The sequence below is a fragment of the Amphibalanus amphitrite genome, unplaced genomic scaffold, assembly GCF_019059575.1.
Source record: "Amphibalanus amphitrite isolate SeventyFive unplaced genomic scaffold, NRLGWU_Aamphi_draft 000009F_arrow, whole genome shotgun sequence".
In the NCBI taxonomy this organism is placed as follows: Eukaryota; Metazoa; Arthropoda; class Thecostraca; order Balanomorpha; family Balanidae; genus Amphibalanus; species Amphibalanus amphitrite.
This window is the reverse complement of record NW_024881505.1, coordinates 1,708,821-1,735,577: the sequence shown is the minus strand read 5'-3', so window position 1 is coordinate 1,735,577 and position 26,757 is coordinate 1,708,821. Positions and strand designations below refer to the sequence as shown.

General features: G+C 45.0%; 1 protein-coding gene across 2 annotated transcripts in view; it reads left to right on the top strand.

Moving 5' to 3' along the window:
- The window catches only part of LOC122380455 (heparan sulfate 2-O-sulfotransferase pipe-like), a 43,715-nt gene extending 17,667 nt beyond the window's left edge, over positions 1–26,048 (top strand). For both annotated transcript variants that reach the window (XM_043363622.1, XM_043363615.1), the window contains exons 3-8: positions 3,975–4,095; positions 4,541–4,705; positions 15,514–15,642; positions 22,481–22,624; positions 24,051–24,214; positions 24,472–26,048. In XM_043363622.1, the coding sequence (XP_043219557.1) occupies positions 3,975–4,095; positions 4,541–4,705; positions 15,514–15,642; positions 22,481–22,624; positions 24,051–24,214; positions 24,472–24,635 (887 nt within the window). In that variant the 3' untranslated portion in view covers positions 24,636–26,048. The remainder of the gene's footprint in view (positions 1–3,974; positions 4,096–4,540; positions 4,706–15,513; positions 15,643–22,480; positions 22,625–24,050; positions 24,215–24,471) is intronic.
- The last annotated feature ends 709 nt before the right edge of the window (positions 26,049–26,757 follow it).

Here is a 26,757-nt window from a genome sequence, read left to right as displayed (position 1 = left end):
GGCAGGCTCCTGGCTACCCCTATTAGTGGCAGGGGGGGGGGGTTGTTTACGACCCCCCTGATATCTCGAGATCTAACGGGCCGATTTTCAAAATTTAAACGGAATTCGATTTCGCTCAAGGTGATCTACATTTCTAAAAAAAAATAAAAATTAGAAAAATGTCAATAGGGGGGTAGAGGGGGGTAAAAACGGGCAACTTGCAGATATATTTTAGACTGTTTATCACGGCCAGGTTTCTGCACCAATCTTAACGCAACTTTTGCCGATCGATAGAAAATGAGCCAGGAATTCACATGGATCCTAAAAATATGCATTTTCAAAAACCATAGGCGGATACAGATCATTGAGATTGGGGGTACACAAAACGTATTGTAAATAAGGTTTTTGTTGGTACTGTTTCTAAAAAGGGTGGTAATAGTCTTGTTATGTTACAATTTTCTTATGAGAGAACGACTACAATTGTATTGGTCATGTATAGGCGGTGTCAGGGCACCTATGTTGGGAGGTAAAACATAACCCCCCTTTTTGGACGCTTGGATCCGCCTATTATAGCAAAAACGTGTCAAAAGAGGATGCACAATAACTTTGTATATGTTATCACATGAAACCATTCATTCACTGTTCGTAAAACTGGTGCATACAGTTATAATACATCAGCATCGTGATCTTCGCCCAAATGACTCGCTTCACGAATAGGACCCCCCAATTCCCAGTGCTCTGTAGCCGCCCCTGGTAAAGTTATGAACTTGAAATTTTCAGGGAATATGCCCAATTTAGTTTTAGGAAAACTCAGAAAATTTCAGCATCGTAGCTTTAGCGGTTTCGGAGATATTCCCGAAAAACCTGAGGGGTGGATGAAAACAACCCCCCCTGCCACTAATAGGGTTAACCCTCACCCGCACATGGGGGGGGGGTGGTTGCCACCCCCCAGGTAGTCTTTCTGCTCTGCACTCAACATTTTTAAAGCTAGGAGGCTGATTTTTGGTATAGCTGCTCCTCTATCCTTTCTCGATGTCCACTAAAAACTTCAAGTTTCTGTGGTTTTTGGTTTTGGAGATATGACCTTGTTTTTCAGGTCATGTCATGACCCAAATGGCCAATTCTCAACATCTGGCGTTGGCATATGGGCCTTGTGAGCTTTTGACACCTTGATTTCGGCCTTTTTTGCCAGTCTAACCTCCAACCTATCATGGAACATGTTGTTCGACGATGTACAGATGTCAAGGTCAAGGTCAAGGTCAACCTAGGTCATCTAAGATAATTGCGTTCTCGGCAAGCGAAATTTACTTTTTGTGGAGTTTTTTGACTGCATTTTTGGTAAAAGCTTCTCAGATCATGATTTCATGTAATATGGACACAAAAACAATCGGTGCACACATCAGTATACACACAGACACACACAGACATACAAACACATATAATTGACCTTGACCTAACTTGACCTGAAATGACCTCAGCAGCAAAAATCTGGTCGGGTAGTGTGACAAAGAGGTTCTAGCTGGCTTGGCACCAGAAAACAGCATCGTCATCGGTATATGATAAGCAGCGCACTTGATATCCAACGGTGACCCAAAACAGCAACATTTTTTAGTTTGACCTGACCTGGAAGGTCAATGACTGACCTGAGAAGGTAAAACTGGAAATCATTGGATTCGTCTCTTCCCAAAGAATCTTTTTGGTCTTTACCGCTAAGCTCTATCTCAAACAGGAACGAAATGGCGCGGGGGGTGGCAACCACCCCCCCCCCCCCCCATGTGCGTTCTAGGATGGGAAAATGGCATGTGCGGGCGAGGGTTAACCCGCGCATGACTGGGGTATTTTCCATAACGCACCTATCTCCAAAACTACTCGGCTGATCGTCAAAATTCAAACGGCGTCTGATAGCCCTGGAAAAATTGTCGAGCGAAATCTATTTTCATTGACCTCGAGGTCACCGATGACGTCACAGGTCAGGTCAAAGCAATAATTATCGTCACTTTTGCTTGTTTACAATTTAGGCTCTGGCCACCGACTGACAAGTCCGATCAGGCTCATTTGTAGTTTACGCACTGCTTGATATATGCCTTAGATACCCTGAGGGTACCGAACTTTTACTTCGATTTTTTTCAGGTCAAGGCCAGGTCATCCTAGGTCACGAAAATTGTATATCATGTATCGGTTACGTCACGCATGTTTTATGGTCCTTTTTATACGTATATTTCGAAAACAATGTCAACTGTGTCATTTGAGGTCATTTTCAGCTGAATTTACCGGAGGTCAGGTCAATGTCAGGTCAGAAAAGGTCAAATTTTGAACATGAAATTTTTCAACGAAAAAGGTATTTATCAGATGCAGTTTGAGCTCAGGAACACGATGATGCCATTTATATTGCTGTACGATGTCAAAAACGTACTGAAAAATAGTTTGGGAAAATATAAAATTGTAAAATTTTGACAATAATGCAAATAACTTGGCTATTTTTGAGGATATTGGGCTAACACTTGCTAGAGTATTTTATCAGTGTGTGTACTATCACATATATTCCGGTTTTTGCGAAACATCTAAAAGTTTTTGAAAAAAAATCAAAAAATATTTTCTTTTTGTAATTGTAAAAACATATTGTTCGAAATTTTCAAAATGTCGAAAATTCGAAATAGCAGTTTGATAGCTACATGTATTGGTAATGCACTGATGCAAAGAAATCGGCTCTAGCTTTAAAACTAAGCTCTTGAGAGCGTTTGCAGCGATTCAATATTTTGCATCAAAATCGGCCTATATGGCGTCACTCTGACGTCATTTCCGGCCACACTATGGTAGCTAGAAAGTTGAAACCCTAACACAAGGTGTCAAATGGATGCCGCTGAGGGTACTGCAATTTTCGTGTTCATCCGTGAAATGGTTTAGAAGATATTGCCGAAAAACGGGAGGGGGCTCTGCAGAGCCCCCCCCCCCCAGTCATGCGCGGGTTAAAGGCCGCTCCACACTGAACCTCGCATGCGGGTTGCGGGTTTTGGGTTTCCGGGTTTCTTCAGAATTTAATAAATACAATCTATGCTGAGTGACCCACACAACCATCTAACAAGCGAGTCTGCATGTTCTTAGCTTGCGTGCCACTTTGCATCGCATTCCAAAAGTTGATTTTGAGTCAACTTTCGATGTTCCTCGCAGCGAGGTCTGCGAGTTCTGCGAGATTTCCGGGTTTTTCGCTGGAGTCGAATTTTGGTTCGCTACGCTGGTATTGGGACTATATGTAATTTTCTGAAGGTGTCCCGGCTTCACTGCAATCATGAAGTTACCATGAGGGAACGGTCTAATCACTATGAATTATGCCCATAAACTCAAAACCCGCAAACTCGCAACCCGCATGCGAGGTCCAGTGTGGGGCGGCCTTTAGGGTTGGCATCGTCGCCAGAACACACCAGACCAAATATGTACAAAATTTGGCTGCACTACTACCAATGGTTTGCGCTCTATACGAATAAAGACGTGCTAGATCGGAGATATCCCCCACTGTGCCCCCGCCCGGCGCAAGGTCCACCCATATGGCTGATGCCTATCAGTGACTCATAGTAGTTTCGGCTCCTGACACTATGTAGAGGCGGTGGCTGGTGACTGACTGCTCGCAAGACCAGCTTAGCAGTCCATGCGCGCAAGGTGGCGCGTTCGACGATCTTCAATTCTTTCTACATAGTAACGCTCATTCCCATCTGTTATCTACTATCCAGAAACCTAAGTGCACGGTGTTTCCTAGCATACAGAAGAAGTTAGAAAAGGATATGAAAGTATTGCACATCCAAGCTTTCTTACATTTATACCAGTAAAGACCACATGGCGCTTGATTTTCGGCACTTGGCAGCCTTTAGCCCGGCTCTGGTATTACCAGCGAGTCGGTACTTTTTACCAGCCAGCTCTGAATGAATGTCTATTCGAGGAACTGATGTATTCATTTTATGTGCTTGGAATGTTACTTAGTTCCTGTTTTTACTTTGTTTCAGATGAATCATGGAAACGGTTTATTCAAACAAGAGGAAAAAATCGCACAGTGAATTCTCGTATTGTCTTCTACAACCGAGTAGATAAATGTGGCAGTTCCTCGCTCACAACGCTTATCAAAAGGTAGGTATGCAACACTGCTCTGCCTGCACTGAAAGATGGAAGGTAGCTCATACGCCCATTTTAGCGAAATTTGACTTGTGCGAACAACATGAGTTCTACATTTGAGGAACAGCAGCTCTTTCCAGTACTCGTCCAAAATTGGACTATAGGCATATATTCATTCACGTGACCTTAGCCTCTTAAGTGATCTGAATATCTCAATTAAAAAATTTCAGATGCGTCTCGTCGAGACCTTTCCAAGTTCCAGCGCAGCCTTACGCGTCTAGCTAGGTATATACGGTCTGCAGCTTCGGATATGACTGAGGGAGGTGTGTAAGCGCGTGTTAATTGTCACTGATGGAGGATAATGGTTCTGGTGCTAAATGTCCTCCGGCATTTGTTCCATATTCGACTTAAAACGTGCTCTTATACGTCACCCCATTGATTAAGATTTGCATTTTTTCAGACTTGTTATGAGGAACCGGAAGTTCACTACGTCAAGTTCAGAGGTATATTTTCGACGATATCTAAATGATACCGATCAACTAGCGGTCATCAAGAAACTCATCAAGCAGTCCAAGAAGAAACCTCTGATATTTGATCGGCATGTCTATTACATTGACTTTGCCGAGTGAGTATGGCATTGCTTCATTAGCCTAGTCTGCAGAATCACACAATTAGGAAGGTGCGTCACAATGCGCACAATGCGTCATGGTCATGGATGATATAGGAGAGATAGATATGAGATAGCAGAAGTGGTGAGGTAGATAGTTTTATCTCAGTCATGCCATAACATGGATAGGTCATTTGACCATGACATTGTCAGGGTCAAATGACTTAGCGTGGAAAGATGGAAAGAGATGGAAGTGCGTCAACAAAAAAATAAATAAAAAATATTACATCAAACAAACAGTCATCACACTACAGCCCCACACTTTTAAGTCGCTTGTTCGCCTCCTTTTTATTTGAATTAATATTGCATCTTTTAAAAATTTTCGCAAAGTTCTGCACCAAGTGCTTGTAATCAGTATCGCGTAACCGTGGTCTCTGCGAGCCCGCGCAAAAAGCAGCCGATCACGACCCAACTTTCATTACCCTCGAGTTAATCAATTTTACATAGACCCTAAAAATTCCATGACCCTGACCTAGATGAACTTTGACCTGTGACCTATCTCTCGAGTCGAGACCATACTTGGCCAGAATCGCGATTCGGCGTATGTCGGCTCACATTCGCGCGTTTGTAATCCTTTTGTGGTTTTAAACGTTCAAACATGTGGAATGATCTCTAAAAAGTTAATTGTTTTCAAAACGGGCTTCGCTGAGGAAAACTAAATGTTATAACCAAATATTTCGGCTTTATTGATCAGCCTTGTTCACTGGTTTAAAATACATTTTTCTCAAAAACATGACCAAAAAATTCAAATATTCATATCGTGCCGTCAGTGATGACGATCTTCTAGCTTACGAAAAACCGAACAAATGAATCGTGGCGAAACACATTTCAAGGCACACTGTAACAGGCCAGGATACAGTCAATCAAAATGAGGTCACCCGCACAACATACATTTCGCTTCCATACGTAAAGGGGTTAAGTGAGCCCATAGCAAGACTTTTGAAGCAGCACCACATCAAAACGGGACACAAGTCAAGAACACTTCGAGACCATTTAATGCAGGTGAAGGACAAAGTGCCACCTGAGATGAGAAAAGGCACCGTCTATCAGATCAGATGTGAGTGCGGTGAGTCCTACATAGTGTCCTACATACATAGTGGACGAGGACGTCCAAAATCAACCAGAATGAAGGAGCACATGGCTGATTTAAAACATGGTCGCACAGACACGTCAGCAACAGCTCAGCATGCCTACTCATGCAACAAATCATTAAATCCAAGAGACGCGAAAACATTGGCAGTTGAAAGAAACTGGAAGCGTAGGACAATCCGTGAGGCACTGGGATTAAGGTGCACAATTCGTCAATGAACAGGGGGGTCGGAAAGGTCACCATCAGCCCTATTTGGGACATTGCGTTGAGATAGGAACATGTGTGCGTTTGCCTGTTACAGTGTGCCTTGAAATGTGTTTCACCACGATTCATTTGTTCGGTTTTTCGTAAGCTACAGGGCTGGGCAGATAAATTGGGACAAAATACATATTTGCATTTAGAACGCCGTAGCTTAGAAATTTGTAAACATAGGCATTTCAAATTTGGAGCACATATTGTCACACCAATTTTACACATTTTCACCAAATATGGTCACCGTGGTCCACCTGCATCAGTCCTTATCGGTGCCTGGACTGGCCGCACGCGCGGCGAGATCTTCCGTCTGAAATGGCTCGTAATTGTAGCCAACTGGCACTGCTGAGGCTCACCACCAGTGGCGTATACAGGGGGGGGGGGCCATGGGGGCCATGGTCCCCCCTTTCCGCCCAGCCGCCCAAATGGCGCCCCAATTAGCGCCGACTAGGCTGATGCCGTTTTACAGAGAGAACATGAATCAAAAAGTGATGTGCAGGCAGGGATCGAACTCAATATCTCTTTGGGGGTGCCTGGACACCTAAATGTTCTCCAGGGCACCCCCAAATACGACCTGAGCCCCCAAATGTTGAAGGGCGCCCCTCCGGATACCAGAATATTCCGAACCCCTGGGGTCGATGGCGTCCCTGAAGAGTCGCTGGCATCCACCTGAACGGAACAGTCGCCCCATTAAAGCTTGATGGCGCCCCTCTAGAGTACCCGGCGCCCCTCTGAAGTTCACAGCTGCCCCAATCGACCCATCCAAGATCGATGGCGCGCCCTGAAACTACTGGCGCCCCTCTAAAGCACCCGCATTCTTCTCAAGATCACAGTCGCCCTATCCGAGATCAATAGCGCCCTCAAGAGCCCCTAGCGCCCCACCCCTCTTGAGACTGAAGTCGTCCCGCTTGAGACTTAAGTCGCCCCATTCAAGCCCAATGACGCCTCTCCAGAGCGTCCGGCGCGCTTCTGAAGATCGCGCCCATCTAAACGAAGGTTACAGCTGCCCCATCTTAAGATCGATGGCAACCCTCTGAAACCAATGGCGCCCTTCTAGACTACCCGGCACCCCTCTGAAAATCACATTCGCCCCATCCGAGACAACGCCCCTGGAGACTACAGTCGGCCCACCCAAGCTCAAGCCCCTCCAGGGCCTCTCTCCAGCGCCCTGCTGAAGGCAACAGTGGCCCCATCCATGCCCAATGGCGCTCCTCAGCGCCGTTCTAAAGATCACAGTCGCCCCATCAATCCGAGGTCGCTGGCGCCCCTCAAGAGCCACTGGCGCCTACCTGAACCGGGACTTCAGTCGGCCCATCCTTGATCAATGGCGCCCCTCTGAAACCACTGATGCTCCTCTGAAAATCCCAGTCGGACCATCCGAGATCAATGGCGCCCCTCCAGAGCATCCGACGCCCTACTGAAGGCAGCAGTGACCCCATCCAAGCATTGCACCCCTCTAGAGCACCCGGTGCCCTTCTGAAGATCACATTCGCCCTATCCGAGGTCGTTGACGCCCTTGCAGTAGTCACTGACGCGAAACTGAATGGAGACTTCGGTCGCCCCGCCCCATTCAAGATTGATAGGCCCCCCCCCCCCCGAAACCACTGACGCTAGGCAATTATTGGACAATGGGGCTTTCTCATCGACACCAAGGGCCCTTTTCAAGATGCAGCAGCCAGGCTTAGATCATTTTTAAGGTTACTTCGATCATTTTTAAGGTTAGGTCGAACTGGTCGAAGGTCAGGTCACCAGTGACAACCGAAAATCAAATTTCGCCGATGTTGACATTTTTCGACAAAGCGGCGCATGTCAGGATTCAGAAAGAGATTGAGCTACAGCGCCGCAGCAAAGCGCATATTCGATAGCTCTTTTTATGCTCTCTCTTATTGATTATCTAAGATTTGACCTAAGGTAAACGTTTTAGCCTCAAAATATACTTTTCGCGGAGGACGTTTATCTGCAATACCTCTTGTCTCAGACCTGCACGAGATTAGTTTATCCAGCATCGTGTTCCGTTTTTCGAGACAGACGAGTCAAATGAACTAGAATTTGACATTAAAAGGGCATTTGAGAATTTGACCTAAGGTAAAGGTCATCACCTAACCGGGAAAGGTCATACTGCATATTAGTCGATCCATATTTTCGAAAAGGAAAATAATTATATAGGGTGTTTCATTGGTCTATCATATCTCTATCAAAAGTTATTGTCCAAAATCTACTGGAGACCTTTCATGACCTGAGATGACCTCAGTAACATAAAAGTGGTCACATCACGAGTGACATTTACCGATTAAACTTGTGTCATATTTACCTGAATCCCGATGTTTGAGGTTGTTTTCGTTCAGAAGAAGAGCATTTCAATTGTCTCCCATTAATCTGCGCCGTGCTGGAAGGGGGGGGGGGGGGGGTTCCGCCCCCTTAGGTTTTTTTTCGCGAATATCTCAAAAACGGCGTCGCGCAGCGCCGCTGTTTTTGGTACACCTGTTCATACATCTTTTCTACACAGCTTGTGAAAGTTTCAGATCAGGGTCGTTCAAGGTCAGGTCACCAGGGCACGTCAAGTAGCCTTACCTCAAAAAAAGTTTAAAGGACCGCTATAGCTACAACGACTGAACGATCACTTTTGAAACTTTCAGAGATTGATAAGACTAACAATATGTATAAAATGCTCATCTCGGACTTTTTATTTCTGTGACCTAAGGTCAGGTTAATTTTGGGACCTCAAGTCAGTGGGAGAAAAGTGAAATGCGCCTCTTTTGGACGAATGTCGTTTAAAACCCTCCAAACATCGGTTCATAGGTAAACATAACACACTGAATCGTAAAAATGCACCTGTTAACCTTTTGTGTGCCCTTGAGGTCATCTCAGGTCATAAACGGTCACCAGCAGTTTTTTGGCTATAACTTTTGATAGAGACGTGCTAGAGCGGTGAAAACACGTCAGATGTGGTCAGCTCGACGAAACGGATCGACTGATATGCAGCATGGCCCATTCCGGTCAGGTCATGACCTTGACGTGCGGTCAAATTTTCAAAATGACCTTTCAAGGTCAACGTATAGTTCATTCGACGCGTCTCGACGAGAGGAACACGTTCCGCGGCGCTGTAGCTCTATTGGTTCCCGAGTTAGCCGTTGGCAGTTTCCAAAATTGTTGAAATGGACTAAATTTTACCTTTGATGACCTCTGGTGACCTGACCTTTGACCTGACCTAAAAATTGAAACGAAGTCTTTCCGTCATTATTTTTGACGCTCTTTCGATTTCCCCTTACTGCGTGTCGCTACGTGGCCCAGGAGCCGGGTTAGAGGGGGGACTTGAAAACGCCCCCCCCCCCCCAGCACGACACGGAAAGCACAGGCCACCAGCACGGCGCGGGTTAACTAATAGATAATAGAGAGGTCGCAAAATTGACCTGGCCATCTCAATGTAGATATTTGGTCTGAGGATTACGCAAGGCGAATGTTCGGTGGGATCAGCAGGTTTCTATGGCGCTTATTAAAGGGACCCTCCCACCTTAACATTAGTTTTGAGTTGAGATAGCCAAGTTTGCGGCCAGGCTCAGAAACCACCATTTGTCCTGGTCGCAACCCCCGCAGCTTTATAGTGTTCAAGAAATTTCTTCCCTTTACTTGCAGGGTGGGACCAGCGTAGTCCCTATCTCTTAACACTAACGGACTCTGATGACGTCATCAAGCCCATTGACCGCGCGTTATAAAATAAAAGTCTTATATTTCAAAAACGGGTGAATATTTTTCGGTGAAATTTGGTAGATGTTCATTTTCGCTCTTTCTGATTCACGGTACATCACTTTTATGCCAATTCATTAACTTTTTTTAAGGTGGGAGGGTCCCTTTAAAGTCGACCATGCACACTCACATCATCAAAAGTCGTCTTCTATACTACGCCGGCCGAAGACATTCTTAACTTTCGTGCCACTATATGGGACAGTCTCACGCCTCACCCATCTGGCACTCATGCAGTCATGAGTGTCTGAGAAAGCACGGCCATCCCGGTCGACCAGAGGCTGCAGTCCACAGGTCACTTTGGATCAGTGAGTGAACTTGTATGTTTTTTTTTTTTTTTGCAAAGAATAAAGATTGTGCCTATCGATCAACGTATATTTTACCGTTTCGAATTCGCATGGGTGTGTGTTTTGAGATAGCATGTCCGTAGCCTGAGCTCGTTTCCTATATCGTCCTAAATATGCATAAAGATCAAGGCTTTTGATAAAAAAACACCGGGCTGCAAATTGCAATAATTGGATTTTATGAAAAATCAGCGAAACCTGGTTCTTATACTCGTATTTTGCAACACCTAGTAAATCATGCATGAATATATGACGTTACATTTTAGACTGACCCCCTGTCACTAGCTCACAATGGCGCCCCTCTCAAGGGAAAAGTCGCCCCCTCGAGCACCATGGCCCCCCCCTTTCGCTGATTTCTGGCTACGCCACTGCTCACCACAGTCACATGGGGACGTTCGTTAGACTCACCCGCAAAAACGCCCCAGCAACCAGAACTTGTGTGGGCTGAGGTTTACTGAGGAAGGGGGCATTTTCCCTTGGGTACAGTTTGCGGGATCCTCCGTTTCAGGAGATTTTGTATTTAATTAACTGTATGCCGGGGAGCTGACTCCTCGAAGAGCATCACTCCATGCAGGATGTTGCCTTCTTTCATCTTGTTGATTCGAACTGCCGGAATAATGGTTAGGTACCCTGTAATGGCGAACCCCCTCCCGATTCCGTAAAATAAGGGGGCCCCACGTGACCGTCAGAAGTCACCGAGTGAAATGCCATCACCGATGTCTGCTGCATGCTTTTTGGAACTAAGATCACGTCTTCTGGGCTGGTTGCGATGTTACATGGTGTTTGCGGTTGTTCATATGTTCGGTTATGGGGATACGATCGTCGAAAAAGACCTGCACGTGCTTGCTCGCTTCTCCAAGCCCTTCAAGAGGAAACAATCTTTTTAACGTCACAGCTGCTTCAACATCTATGTTGACAGGTTGATATGCATCAATGCATAAGAGTGCATGTTTGAGGTGCTGGTATATCGCTTTCTCATGGCGCGGCTACCTTCGTTGTAAGCTCGCGCCACTGTTTTCGCGAGGATCCTCTGATTTAACTGAATTTTGCCTTTTAGCCCCCCTGGAAAACCGGGGGAGCGGCTGGTGTCAATGCAATAGGTATGTAAGGATGAGTCAATATCATCTCTTCCTCCAACGTTTACGTCTGTTCGATACACACTACTTTCAGCCATTTGATGGAGCATAATTGGAGTATTGGCACGCATGTGCGCGCGGACTAAGTTGATAGTGGCTTGCTTAAGCCCACGTTCTGTGACCAGCCGACTCAAAATTACAACACAACCTGCATAACATGGAAACGTATTCATTAGCCTATATTTATGTTCAAAAATTATTTTTATCACTCAAAAAAAGTCGTTTTAGAGGAAGTTGAAATTTGTCCCAATTTATCTGCCCAACCCTGTAGAAGATCGTCATCACTGACGGCACGATATGAATATTTGAATTTTTAGGTCATGTTTTTGAGAAACATGTATTTTAAACCAGTGAACAAGGCTGATCAATAAAGCCGAAATATTTGGTTATAATATTTAGTTTTCCTCAGCGAAGCCCGTTTTGAAAACAATTAACTTTTTAGAGATTTATTAACCGGAGGAAAAGAATAATGACGCTTCGGCAACATATGTGGAATGATGTTGGTGTCATTCATTATGCTCGGTGTCAAGGTCACGTGAACGTCGAAAGTCAGGTCACGCTTTGGATCTTTGATGACCTTAGTTAACTTTTTCTAATTTTACATTTTTAATTATAAAACTCAGTATATGTATATGTTACAGGCCGTATGAAAACTCAGTCCGTTTGCAAACGGCCTGGTCCGATTCAGGCCGTTTGCAAACGGCCTGGACAGCCCAGTCAGTATGCAAACGGACTGAAAAGTCAGGCCGTTTGAATACGGGCTGAAATTCCAGGCTGTATGCAAACCGCCTGAAATTTCAGGCTGTTTGGAAACCGTCTAGGCCGTATGACAACTTTCGAGACACCAGGCCGTTTGCAAACGGTCGAGACACTTTGAAAACAATCTGGTCTGCATGAAGATAGCTGGACAATGTTGAGTTTGTTGAAGCACGACCATTTCATGACATTACATGGCACCATGAAATCATGGTCAGGAAGAGATTAGCAGAACTGAGGTCCGGCCCGTAGAGCGCCCGGTCGATCCGGGCTTCCCCCGGACTTCAAAGTTTCGCCTTCCACCGCAATGGTCAAGTATTGCCGGCGTACGCCACCGGCCAGCCGCCGGCGGTCGACCGGGCGCGGTGAGGACCGGAATATGATGCAGTTTTCATACAACACTACCATAACCCCTACTTTCATTTGTCTTGGTTCTACCCCGACTAAACCACTCTATCGTTTATATTCAGGGTTCTGCCCTTTTCCCTCTCCAAACGGGCCTGCAGTTTTCCCTCCACCTCCCCTTCCCCACACACCAATAAATACGAAACGGCATCCTCAAACAAAAAGCAGAAGTGCATCAGCAACACAATTTGCTTACGTCGCCCTACGTACTGCCTGTGGTGGCATCACCAGGCTCCATCAACTGGATGGCCGATAAACAGGCGAACCGAGAAATTGTATTATAGTAATATTGTCGGGAAAACGGCCGGGCCGAGCATCTGCACAGTAAGAAAATGTTGGACGTAGACGAGTCATTGGGCAGAATGCGCCAGCATTCATGGATACAACCTGATCATCGACCAACCTGGATGCATTAACCCTCGCCCGCACATGCCATTTTCCCATCCTGGAACGCACATGGGGGGGGGGGGGGTTGCCACCCCCCGCGCCATTTCGTTCCTGTTGGAGATAGAGCTTAGCGGTAAGGACCAAAAAGATTCTTTAGGAAGAGACAAATCCAATGATACCCAGTTTTACCTTCTCAGGTCAGTCATTGACCTTCCAGGTCAGGTCAAACTAAAAAATGTTGCTGTTTTGGGTCACCGTTGGATATCAAGTGCGCTGCTTATCATATACCGATGACGATGCCGTTTTCTGGTGCCAAGCCAGCTAGAACCTCTTTGTCACACTACCCGACCAGATTTTTGCTGCTGAGGTCATTTCAGGTCAAGTTAGGTCAAGGTCAATTATATGTGTTTGTATGTCTGTGTGTGTCTGTGTGTATACTGATGTGTGCACCGATTGTTTATGTGTCCATATTACATGAAATCATGATCTGAGAAGCTTTTACCAAAAATGCAGTAAAAAAAAAACTTCACAAAAAGTAAATTCCGCTTGCCTAAAACGCAATTATCTTGGATGACCTAGGTTGACCTTGACCTTGACCTTGACATCTGTACATCGTCGAACAACATGTTCCATGATAGGTGGGAGGTAAGACTGGCAAAAAAAGGCCGAAATCAAGGTGACAAAAGCTCACAAGGCCCATAGCCAACGCAAGATGTTGAGAATTGGCCATTTGGGTCATGACATGACCTGAAAACAAGGTCATATCTCCGAAACCAAAAACCACAGAAACTTGAAATTTTCAGTGGACATCAAGAAAGGACAGAGGAGCAGCTATACGAAAAATCAGCCTTCTAGCTCTAAAAATGTTGAGTGCAGAGCAGAAAGACTACCTGGGGGGTGGCAACACCCCCCCCCCCCCCATGTGTGGGCGAGGGTTAAGTCAACTTCAGAGGCTGTTGTACTTCGCCAGACCGTTTGAAAACTGACTAGACCGTTTTCAAACTGTCTAGGCCGTTTCAAACGGCCTAGGCCGTTTTCATACGGCCTGATATTTCAGGCGGTTTGCAAACGGCCGGCTTTTTCAGGCCGTTTTCAAACGGCCTGACTGGGCCAGGCCGTTTGCAAACGGGCTGGGTTTTCATACGGTCTGTAACATATATAAGTACTGTATGTATTGAGTTCTAGATGTACTTAGGCTAGTTGTTGGAGCTGATTTCGAATTTAGCAACCATTTGAACATTTACGAAATAGTTTTGGTGCTTTCGTAACATGTTTCGAAGCTGTCAGTGGTCGTTGACACCTACTATGAACACCCGACAGGACGCCATACTGATCGACTTGACCTGACCTGACCCGACCTCGCCTAAATGCATGAAGACATCAACTGTGATAAAAAATAGAAATGTGTGACCAGCGCCCCAAAAACCCCTATCAAACTCACTTTACGAAATTCTGACAGGTCCTGATTTTCCCGAATTTTGGGTCATTGACCTGATCCATGGAAGGTCAACCAATAACCCAGGACCTTAAGATGGGGTATCATCGGCTTCCTCTCGTCACGGGCAACACGCTCGTTTTCATCGTAAAGCTATAGCTGGATTAGGAGCCGAACGGCAATGGGGTCCGACGGACCCCCCCCCCCCCCCTTCCTATACGTTCGCGGCTGGCAAAACACCAATACGGGCGAGGGTTAAGACTTTGACTCGAGACTCAGAAATGGTATTTCTGTAATCCAATCCATTTTTCATTTGTATCCTCATCGAACTTTACACAATTTTCGCCAGCTGTGTAGTCTGGAAGGAAATTTTTGCATTGGCGCTAGACGCAAAAATCATCGGTATGGTCGGGGTCTTATACGACTCTGAGCAAACTGGACTCGGGCGGTGGCATAGCCAGACAGGTGCCAGGTCGCTTGGATGGCAGTTGCGAGCGAGCTGTACTTTCCTACTGACGTGTGTTTGCGCTAGCCGAATACAGCTGCGTCCCCATCCTATCTCTTCTCTACACGATAGGCGTTATCACGAGTGTATTCGCGGCCATCGGGGCGACGTAAGAAAAGAAGAAAACAACTGGCCCCAAGAACTTAAAATTATCAGTTAGCATGCACCTTTTCCTTGATCTGTAGAGAATTAACCATTAATTGCCAGAGAAAATTGCATTTAAAATCTTCCATTTGTTTTTTTTTTTTCATCGTTTGCACGATATATTCTCTTACTAAGCTAGAAACACTAATTAGAAACAGTTCCCGCATCATCGTCAAGAACAATATGGAAGGCTTGAAGTGAATACAATAATCTAAACGGTTTTGTAATCTATCTGAAGACACTTCTAAAATTGCCTGTAGAAATATTGAAGGCAAAAGTTCAACTTTTTCACAAGACGGATGTCTCTAAACCTATTCAACGTGTGACAACCCAGCCGGTATTTCGTCGCCTACAGTCCAGCTTTCCCTAGTGACCGATAGAGGCGCTGCTATCGATGTCCGCCCGTGCCGCCTAACGAGCTGCTAAGTTCAGGCACAGGTGTGAACTGTGACTGCATCCACATATGGTTGTTTTCTGGTACAGTCTTGGGGTGAATCTATAATTTTACATTTGCGATCTCGATTTTTCATTCTAGCCCAAATCGACCTCACAGTCCATTCTTTGATTGCAGGTTCAACCGAAGTGAGCCTATTTACATAAATCTCATCCGACACCCTGTCCAGCGGTTCATCTCGTTCTTCCACTACCTGAGGCTGGATAAACGCTACAAGAAGGCGACCCAGAGACCCAAACGTCAATGGTAAGACGTCTGGCAGTCCTGCATGTGCTGGCCTCCGGTGTTTAGCGTCAAATCACGGACTACTGAGTCACAGGTATACTCGTACTACTAGCATGCAACGTGACTTAACCCTCGCCCTGGCAGGGGTGGGGTCGATGCGACCCCCCTAAGGTTTTTCGAAAATAGCGTAAAAACGGCGGCGCGCAGCGCCGCCAAATTTGGCACAGCCTATGGGGCAACCTTTTTACATATGACCTAAAAATTTCAGGTCCGGGTGACCTTGGGTCAGGTCATCAGGTCAGAAAAAACCGGTACAAGATCATGGTTAAATTTCAATTTTCTTTTTGCACCTGTCCAACTCACAGTTTTGGACTGATTTCCTTCAAACTTTCAGGATGTGCTAAGTTCACCGAGTTGTATAACATATAGTTCGGGTTTTTTGAGGTCACTGACCCGAGGTGAGTTAGAGGTCATTACGTCGTAATGTTAAGCCTATGGGAAAATACTAAATTCGGAAAATACTGGAGATATCCGCTTCGTTCTATCACTTCTGTGCTTTGAAACCACAGAACTTAACAGCAGGTCACTTGGTGCTTCTTTGTTTGGTGTACTTATCCATGGGTCAGGTCAAATGCGGTCAACTGAGGTCAAATGACGTTTTTGCCAATAACTTGGCACATAATGACGCTACTAGAGCTTAAAAATGGTGTCATTGTGTTGCTGGTGATCAGCCGAATCGAATGATATGCGATATGATGCAATTTGGTTAACTTGAACTTAATTAATTAATTAAAGTTTACTTAAAAATTAAGAAAAACTTTAAGTACACTTAAGCAAGCTAAAAAGTAGATCATTCGACGCGCCTTGACGTGCTGAGTTCACTGGTGCTTTTATTTTTGCTCTATCTTAATTAGACCAAAAGTTATAAGCGGAAAACTTTTGACCTGTTTTTAGCGAAATTTTTACATTTACACAACCCAAAACCCCCCTAAATATTGACCTAGAGCAACCAAATTTGCACAGGGGCGAGAACTCCAAGAAGCCCACCTACCTACCAAATTTGGTGTTTCTAGGTGCCATAGGAGCCAATCACGAGGGGGGTCGATGCGACCCCCCCTGCCAGGCCGTGTTATGAAAAATGCCCTGCCAGGGCGAGGGTTAACGCATTTGAACTTTTTTTTACTAAAAGGGTCTGTTAGTAAAGTTGTTAAGCTATGTGGTGTCATATTATGTTGTAATTTTGTGTGTAATTTTTGTGTGCGTTTGTTCGCGTGGTTAATGGTGGTCAGGTCAACTGATCAAATTAATGGCTAAAAGTTGAAAAAACGCATTTGAACTCTCTCTCTCTCTCTCTCTCTCTCTCTCTCTCTCTCTCTCTCTCTCTCTCTCTCTCTCTCTCTCTCTCTCTCTCGCTCTCGCTCTCGCTCTCGCTCTCGCTCTCTCTCTTTCTCTCTCTCTCTTTCTCTCTCTCTCTCTTTCTTTCTCTCTCTCTCTCTCTCTCTCTCTCTCTCTCTCTCTCTCTCTCTCTCTCTCTCTCTCTCTCTCTCTCTCTCTCTCGGACCCCCTCGATTTTTCGCGATTGACTTGCGCAAAAAGCTGTCAATCGCTATGAAAGATTCAGTACCATCGACTATCGAGTCAATCAATTATATACTTCACCTGAAAATTTCATGACCCTAACCAAAATGACCTTTGACCTGTGGCCTATTTTTCGAGACCATGTTTGGCCGGAATCGCGATTCGGCGTATGTCGGCTAACATTATCCGCGCGTGCAGTCTTTTGTGGTAATAAACGCTCAAACATGTGAAATGCTGATGGTCCCATGCATTATGGTGGGCATCAAGGTCGCATGAAGGTCAGGTCAAGGTCATTGACCTTTGATGGCATTGGTTCGCTTTTCGAGTGTTACATGTTTCTGGGGTAGATTTTGGAGTCGATTTCGAATTAACCCGCGACCGCCTGGGGGGGGGGGGGAGGGTCGGATCCAACCCCCCCTCCGTTTTTCTTGAATAACTCAAAAACCGCTTACGCTATCAACTTGAAACTTGGCATACCTTTCCTCCCATCAATTTGACGTCTTCTGTGTAATTTTAAAGAAAAAAATTTCAAATTTTTTTAGATATATCGATTTTAGTGATGTAACTACATGGCGTTTTTAGTCAAAAAGTGGTAAATGTTTAAAAAATCGCCAAAAATCAGGGTTTAAAGCAAATTGCAAATTAAGGACATGAATAGACGCAGTTCAAAGAGTTCTTCAAAATGGCTATCTCGGATTTTCCATTAAATGCGTTTTCACCCCTAAAAATTAAAAAAACTACATTTTTTGGAAAACAGCTAATAAAATCCGAAATTTTGAGAATTTCCAAAAAACCTCAATATATGTTATAGAGCTCTATTAGAACATTACATGTCCCTAATTTCAACTTTCTATCTTGATTTTTGACCCCCAAATTGTAAAAAATAGCTCCAACATGCATAGGGCATGGTGACGTCATAAGCATTTTCGTGAACTAGAGGCACTTCTGAACATCGCATGTAAAAACAAATGGCACCACTAGATTCCTGGGACAAAGCTCGTCTAGAAAATTGCATTTTTATGTCAAAAATAAAAAGTTGAAAATTGACCTTTTTTCTCAGCCCTCGTTTAGTTATGTATGGTATAAACGATTTTTTATGCTTTCAATTCACACTTATCACCAGCACAGTGACTTGGGGTCACATATAACCATTACCATCGGATTCGGCGTGAAAAATAAGCCATAAAACATGTGTCGCACGCCCATGTAGCAGAAAGTGAAAACCGTGACCTTTCGTGACCTGACCTGACCTTGACCCGTACTTAGTATGACCCCTATACGCACATGGTACCTTCACTAGGCCTTTGAGGTCATTTTTGGTGAGTTTCGAGCAGCAGCTATCGATTCCGCTGTCCGTAAGCCTAATCATGCAAAACCCCAGAATTTGACCTTTGACCTGACCTTGACCCGAAAGTTGACCTCAATCTTAAAATCTTAATAGTGCTTTGGGAAGGTCTCGTAGAGACCTTTCGAACGCCGCCTCGCGGGGCTCGATGCGACAATTGGTTCTCGAGATAACAGGGGGGGTCGGATCCGACCCCCCCCCCCCCAGGCTGTCGTGGGTACGGAAATAGCCCAGGCGGTGCCGGGTTAAGCACCCATTTGAACATTTACGAAGTAGTTTTGGTGGCTTCGTAACATGTAACGAGGTTGTCAGTTGTGTTTGACACCTACTATGAATACCAGACAGGATGCATACTGGTTGACAGTTAACCCGCGCATGACTGGGGTATTTTTCATAACGCGAGTGACTGAGGGGGCTCTCCAGAGCCCCCCCCCCTATCTCCGAAACTACTGGGCCGATCGTCAAAATTCAAACGGCTTCTGATAGCCCTGGAAAATCTGTCGAGCGAAACCTATTGTCATTGACCTCGACGTCACCGATGACGTCACAGGTCAGGGCAAAGTAAAAATTATCGGCATTTTTCCTTGTTTACAATTTAGGCTCTGGCCGCCGGCTGACAAGTCTGAGCAGGCTCATTTGTGGTGTACGCACTCCTTGATATATGCCCTAGATACCCTGAGGGTACCGAACTTAAACTTCAAATTTTTCAGGTCAAGGCCAGGTCATCCTAGGTCACGAAAATTGTTTATCATGTATCGGTCACGTGACGCATATTTATGGTCCATGTTACACGTAGATTTAAAAAATAATGTCTGTGTCATTTGAGGTCAATTTCAGCTGAATTTACCAAAGTTTAGGTCAATTTCAGGTCAGAAAAGGTCAAACTTGGAAAATAAAATTTTTCAACAAACAAGATGCCTATCAGATGCAGTTTGAGCTCAGGAACACGATAGTGCCATTTATATTACTGTACGATATCAAAGACGTACTGAAAAATGGTTTTGAAAAATATCTAATTAAAAATTATTGACAATAATGCAAATAACTTGGCTATTTTTGAAGATATTGAGCTAAAACTTGCTAGAGTAGTTCATCAGTTTGTTTTCTATCACATATATTCCAGTTTTTGCGAAAAATCAAAAACTTTTTGAAAAAAAAATTAAAAAATATTTTTTTTTGTAATTGTAAAAACGTATTTTTCAAAATTTTCAAAATTTTGAAGATTCGAGATAGCTGTTTGATAGCTACGTGTATATGTAATCCATTGATGCAAAGAAATTGGATCTAGCTTTAAAACTAAGCTCTTGAGAGTGTTTGCCGTAATTCAATATTTTGCATCAAAATCGGCCAACATGACGTCACTCTGACGTCATTTCCGGCCAAACTATGGTAGCTAGAAAGTTGACATTTTAACACAAGGTGTCCAATTGATGCTTCTGAGGGTACTGCAAGTTTGGTGTAGATCCAAGGAGCAGTTTAGAAGATATTGCCGAAAAACGGGAGGGGTGGCTCTGTAGAGCCCCCCCCCCCCCGTCATGCGCGGGTTAACATGAACTGACCTAACCTGACCTGGCCTAAATGCATGGAGACATCACCTCATTTTTTCGCGGAACCCTAGCTCGATCAGAGACCGAATGGCAAGGAAGTTTCCAACGGAACCCCCACCTCCATCCCAGCGCTATAGGTAGGTACGCTCGCGGCTGGCAAAACATCAATACGGGCGAGGGTTAACCCTCGCCGAACCTATTGGTTTTCTACATATGCGCCGGCCGAGGGGGGGGGGGGCGGGTACGATCCCCCCTCGCTGTTTCGCCCCTGGTGGAGCTAGCTCGTCGCGGAAACAACGAACGTGTGCGCCGTTACGAGACGCAGAGATTGATACCCGATTTTAAGGTCGTAGGTCAACCAGTGACCTCTGAGGTCAGGTCAAGTGCCCCAAAGTACGGTTCCGTTTTTGGTGAATAACTTCGCAAAAAGCGGCCGCAGAGCCGCAATTTTGGCAGCATCGTGTTGTTTGTCTCCCTCAGGCGCGTCGAATGATATACTTTTTGTTCGGGTGAGGTCAACTTAGGGTGTTGACCTCGGATCACGGTCAGGTCAACGCCCCTAGGTCACGAAGCTGGTCGAAGGAGGAGTCCCGACTCGCTAACTCAATTTGATCGGAAGTTATTGACGAACAATTAATATGACCCTAATGACGTCATCAATGACGTCACACAAGGTCAACATTGCAAAAGTGATGCATTGAACCTTGCAAGGAGTGCATGAAATCACCATTCTGTGTGCCTGAGATAGTTGGAGATCGTTCCCGACGCCAGAACAGCAGTTTCCATTTTCCCCATTGACCTAGGCATACGTATGTGAGGCCATGAAAATAGCCTAGCCTCATATGACCTTTAGGAAAAATCCGAGATAAACAAGTTGTGAGACTACTAATGGATACTAGGTCCTGCAAGTTTCATTTCCCTGCGAGAGCTCCTCTGGCAGTGACTAGTGAGGGCATTGCGAAGTTGCGACATCTGAAGACCATGCAGAGGTTCACTTATGACGTCATAGGTCAGTGACCTGACCCGCAAATGCGGTTGGTGTCAAAAGATCCGGCTTGAATCAAGGGTCAGGACTCAGGTACCTATACAAAGTTTCAGCTCTCTATCGCCGGCGTGTTCGGAGCTATCGCGAACCCCCCCCCCCCCCCCCCCCCCCTCCACCGGCAAGGGTTAAGGTGGGATGTTCACTCAAAGCTTTTCGACGTGTTTTGAAATCACAAGCAGTTTTGGTACGCCCTCAGCTGGCTGAACTATTGCGACTGTGAACTGAGTAGTGAAAATAGCACATTCTACCAAACCCGAATGCACGCGTTCCCGCTACAACTGCCACCTGGCGGGATCAGCTCAATAGTAGTGGTTACCTCACCTGCCACCCGAGGCAGCACTATAGCCGGACGCTGCTCGCTATCGGCCACGGTATACCTACAGCACGGTTCGTCGGAAGGTATTTCATGCTCAAACGAAACTAAATATAGGTACCATTCGGAAGCTGACGGTGAGCTGATTCCAAAAATGTATTTTTTTCAGGAAAAAAATCGTTCGATGGCCTTTTTCAAAACTTGCGTTTTTGTAAAAACGCTACCTATAATATATTTTATTCAACGGGTTGTAGCGGGTAGGTATTCTGGAAATGATAGGCATGTTTTTCGTGTCGCTGAACGCAAAAGAACAGAATGTAGCGAAAAAAAATCTCAAATATTAATATGCGTCTCCCACAACCGACGAAAAGGCGCAATCACACAGCTCAGTCTTCCGATGGACCAAAGTCAGACACACTCAGAAGCGTGTCCGGCCGTGTAATGACCCTTAACGGCTCGCAGACCCGGCACTCTCGGCCCGCCCGCCCGACCATGCGGAAAGAACGTTCGACTCTCGTTACACTAAACAAGTGCCATATTTGTTAGGTTAACTGTCCACACCGCTATCAAAGTTATTCACGATACCTGTGAAGAAAATTATAATAATGCCCATTTGCGTGGCGCTGTATGCTCTATTGGTTTCCGAGTTATGCGATGGCTTCTTCACAATTGTCGATCTTTGACCTGAAATTCGTCGAGCTTTTGCCTTCAATGACCTCTGGTGACCTCACCTTTGACCTGACCAAAACATGACTGGAGTAATTTCGTCGTTATTTTTTACGACGCTCTTTCAAACACCGCCTTCCGCGTATCGCTACGTGGCCCAGGAGCCGAGTAGTAGAGAGAGGAGCTGTTCAAACACCCCCCCCCCCCAGCACTGGAAATCCAGGACCCCCAGCGGGGCGAGGGTAAAACTTAATAGTTGTAATCCTACACAGAAAGAACAAACACAAATACATGTTAATATCATGCTAACGTCCCGTCTTGAACAATCGACCACATCAATTCAATAACAGATTTTCTGTTTTCAGGTTCAACAAGAGCTTGAATGAGTGCGTTATAAGCGGCGACCCTGAATGCGCAATGACAGACACATACCTTCATAAGGGCCCCAAGGGTAATGAGGTGTTTCACCCCATGACGTCCTTCTTTTGCGGCCACGAGCCGGTATGCAGGTAAGAGCAATGCGCAAATAATAATGTCCTGTTTGTATGCGGATGACAAAATGAGCACATATTTATGTTCTGTGGGTGTGCAGGAGGGGAGATGAGCAAATAATTATGCCCTGTATGTATGCAGGCGAGCAATGAACATTGACGACGAAATTATGCCCTGTAGGTGAACGGTCAGTGTAGGTAGATAGGTAACTGTTGGCATTTAGCGTAAATGCTCCGATTAACGAGTAACGACCCCCCTATGCTTGAACCCCGCTGCATCACAGCCTGTCGGTTGATTTACACTGCGAAAGTCTTATATTATTCTTAACATTTTTCTACACATTATCATTCTCAGTTTGTACGTACCCTTCACCATAACGTCAAAATTTGAGATCTTGCAACCTCTTGCAAAAACGCAACTAGGGAGGTTGTTCCTTTTTTGCGACCTAACTAGGTATATTGGTTACTGGCGGTGCGAATAAGGTATTGGTTTGATGACTCTTCGGGTATATGCATATTATGCGGATGAAATATGTTGAAATCAATTATCGTTAGCTGAGGACTTATATTCTATTATTGACGACATAATTTGACATCAGTATGAATGCAGGCAGAAAACGATTGAAGTATCAGGAAAAAAAAACTAGCGCATAAGGAAGTTTAAAAGTTTTCCTTAAACCACGCCCCACTGGGTGGGGGCTATTTTCAGCCCCCCCCCCGTCATTTTCTGTGATATTTTCTAAACCACTGGACTTATCAACACAAAACTCTCAGCACATACCTTCAGCTGCATCACTTCGACATCTTGTGTTAAAACACAAATTTTTTACCACAGATCGGCCGGAAATGACGTCAAAGTGACGTCATGTTCGACCGATTTCAATGCAAAACATTAAACTACGACAATGGCTCTCAAGAGCTTAGCTTTTGGGCTAAATTCTATTTATTTGCATTAGAGGACTCAGAATACAAAGTGCTATCGAACTATTATCTCGGATTTTCAAAATGTTTAAAATATTGAAAACAATTAATTTTACAAATAAAAAAATGTATGTTTGCAATATTTTCATATAGGTTTTTGACTTTTCAAAAAAAAGCTGGAATATATGTGATTCAACACACATCGATGAACACTCTAGGCCGTTTTAGCACGATTTCTTCAAAAAAGCTAAATTATACGCATAGGCGGCGGAACGGGAGGGGGGGTGGGCACCGGGACACCGGGACACCGTGCCTCCTTTGATTTGGGTATTTTAATCTTATACACTATACAAGTACACCGTATACACTCCTAAGATGGAAAGATGCGCGCATTTCCAGTATAGCTCAGTTTTCCATAGTGCAGTAAAATAAAATAGTTATTTATTACACTATGGCATTTGTTAGGCATTCTATAGAATGCCCGATTCAACACATTGCCAGTAACAAATCGCCTTGTTTCCAGAGAGTTCAACAACAGGGTAGCCCTGCAGAGGGCACTTGAGAACCTGGAGAAGAAGTACGCGGTCGTGGGCATCTTAGAGACACTGGACAGATCTCTGCAAGTCTTTCAAGCCTTCGTGCCTATGTACTTCCGAAATGCTGTCAAACTATTTGGCAAATCTCCCTGTAAGCATAGTAGTTTCTTGGACTTTCCTCTCGAATAGCCCTCTACAGGTTATGACACTACATTATAGGTATTGCAGTCTTCTACATATATACCGCGCATAGTGTATACCTGTGCAGTGTGCAATGTGTATACTATTATGTTTTTATCATTAAACTCACGACTAATATTTATTGTGAAAGAGAACTGTCGAACAAAATGTATTTAGTCCTTCAAAGGTTTTCGAAGCAGAATAACCTGATGCCGGACTTTATTTCAGTGAAATCGAACACGAACCAGCACGAACCGGCCACAGCGGCTGTAGAAGAGGAGCTGGCGAGTCGCCTTTGGGCTGATATCGAACTCTACAGGTTCGCCGAGCAGCGACTCTACCTGCAGTACCGCAGCATAGGGGGCCGCGTACCTCCAGGAGCCAAGTTTTAGCTGTGCTGTCGCAGCGTAGGGACTAGAGGTGGCAAAATGTGGACCCGAGGACGCGGTCCATAGAACCGGTCTGGACACATATGGGTCCAGACCGGGTCCCCGAAATTTCCTGACGGGTCCAACCGGGCCCAACCATAAGCCATTAGGTGCTTCTTACCTACATACTAAACCTGGTTGCAAAATATGAAATGAATAAAAAAAATATCATGTTACGTTCCCTTGCACACTGTAGCTCGTAATAATTTTCAGTGGAAAAAAGGTTGTTTTACTTGATGCAACTAATGATACCTACAAATAGTTTGTGTTCATCGACTTATGGAGAACGGGCCCAACTGGTCCCGATTCCAACTTAGACCGGGTCTGACTGGTTCTAGAAATGTCCAGACGGGTCTGGTTTGAGTCTGGTTCCAAAATTTTCACCTTTTGCCACCACTAGTGGGGACTGAGTGGCTCCGTGAGCACTACTACGGCTGCATTATCGCAGCATTAGAGTCGAGGTGCTACCGTATATCGTCTGCTCGTATATCCGTCCTTTCCTGCCTACGATGTGATAATTATTGATAACGGCCGCACGTAAAAAACTGCAGGTAGGGGCCAGGCGGCCTCATTTGTGAGTGCGGAAACTCAGCCAATGATATAACTAGTTAGTAGCTACTATATAGGCAAAGAGAAATGTCAGACATGGCATAGACGGGAATCGGTGTCACGCAATGTGTTGTAATAATGCTGTCAATAAGGCTGCGATAATTACGTCGCCATGCGTCGTTTTCACCGTTAGTCAGCGATCATTATATAATTTTCAATATCATGTCATCCTAGCGGACAAACACTTTTTGATGACAGTTATGTTGTGCGCAGGTTATAATAAGACAGGGTGGCATATGCATTGTAATTAGGCTGGGTTTTGGATGTGAGGTGGTTGGACTGCGAGCTGAAAGCGAGACAGATCTAAAAACGGCGACCGAGCGGTCGGGTTCTTCTGGTCGTCCCGGCGTCGTGTTAAGCTCGATGGGTGGTCGCGAGCTTGTGCGTGCATGCATTCATCTATATCGCGCTCAAAGGGTTACATGCACCCGCCCCCCCCCCCCCACGGGCCCGTGGGGTAGCCCGCTCCAACGGCAACCTTCAAAGCAGGCTCTGACATTGTTCAACCGAGTACCGACGAGCTGGAGATGTAGATAGATTGAGGCTGCCTTGGTTGTTTATCGAAGAACTTTCAATATGCATTATGGAATATGCATGCCTTTTGTATGTGTAGTTAGGTATATGTAGTAAGGCCAGAAATTTGTGATGTGATAATAGGTGCATTGAGTCGATATTTGATAGCGGTGATTTTTTGTATCGGGATTCATTGAACGAATTGGACGTGCGGGGTGGAATGAGCAATTATGTGTCAATAAACTGGTGATGTTGTTTACTGTGAAACGCTAAGCACCAACGCAGTTATAGGGGAGAGTGGGGCTATGCGTTACACTTTTTGGTTTTCTGCACTTAGTGGCCAAGCTAATCAATGATATTGCACCAAATTTGGTCACATGCTAGCTGAATCAATTTGGGAAGCACATGCAAACTTTCACTTCTTTACGACTATTCACTTTAATGTGAAATTCAGAAAACCAAAGCAAGATTTTTGGGGTAAGTTGAAAAACTGTGGGGCAGCTTGATACACGATATGGGGTAACATGTTACACTTCTTTTTTCGTAGTTTCTTCATCATTATAGGACTGTCATTGGCCGTCCTATCGGAACCGATCGTAAGCCTCCCTAATGGATAATACTAAACATGCTTCCCAGTTCCCTTTCTTATTGAAAGGCAAGAACAATAAAGCATAAACCATTACTGTACCCCATACGCATGAAAAGGCTCATCAAACATGGCTCAATCTCTTATTTGCCTTTTATACTGCGACGCCAAGGGTACCATGCATTGCCATACTGACCGGAGTTTGATTTTCTGCACGAAATTTACGCCCAGGTGAAATGGAGCTCGCTATAATCAGTCTTGGGTAGCCATCTTTAAACATGCCCCGGCCCTGCGGCGGCCGGCTTTCACAAGACTGAACTCAAATGTTTGTTTACATGAAGAGGCTAGTGCTTTTTACTTGGTGATCTTAAAAAATAA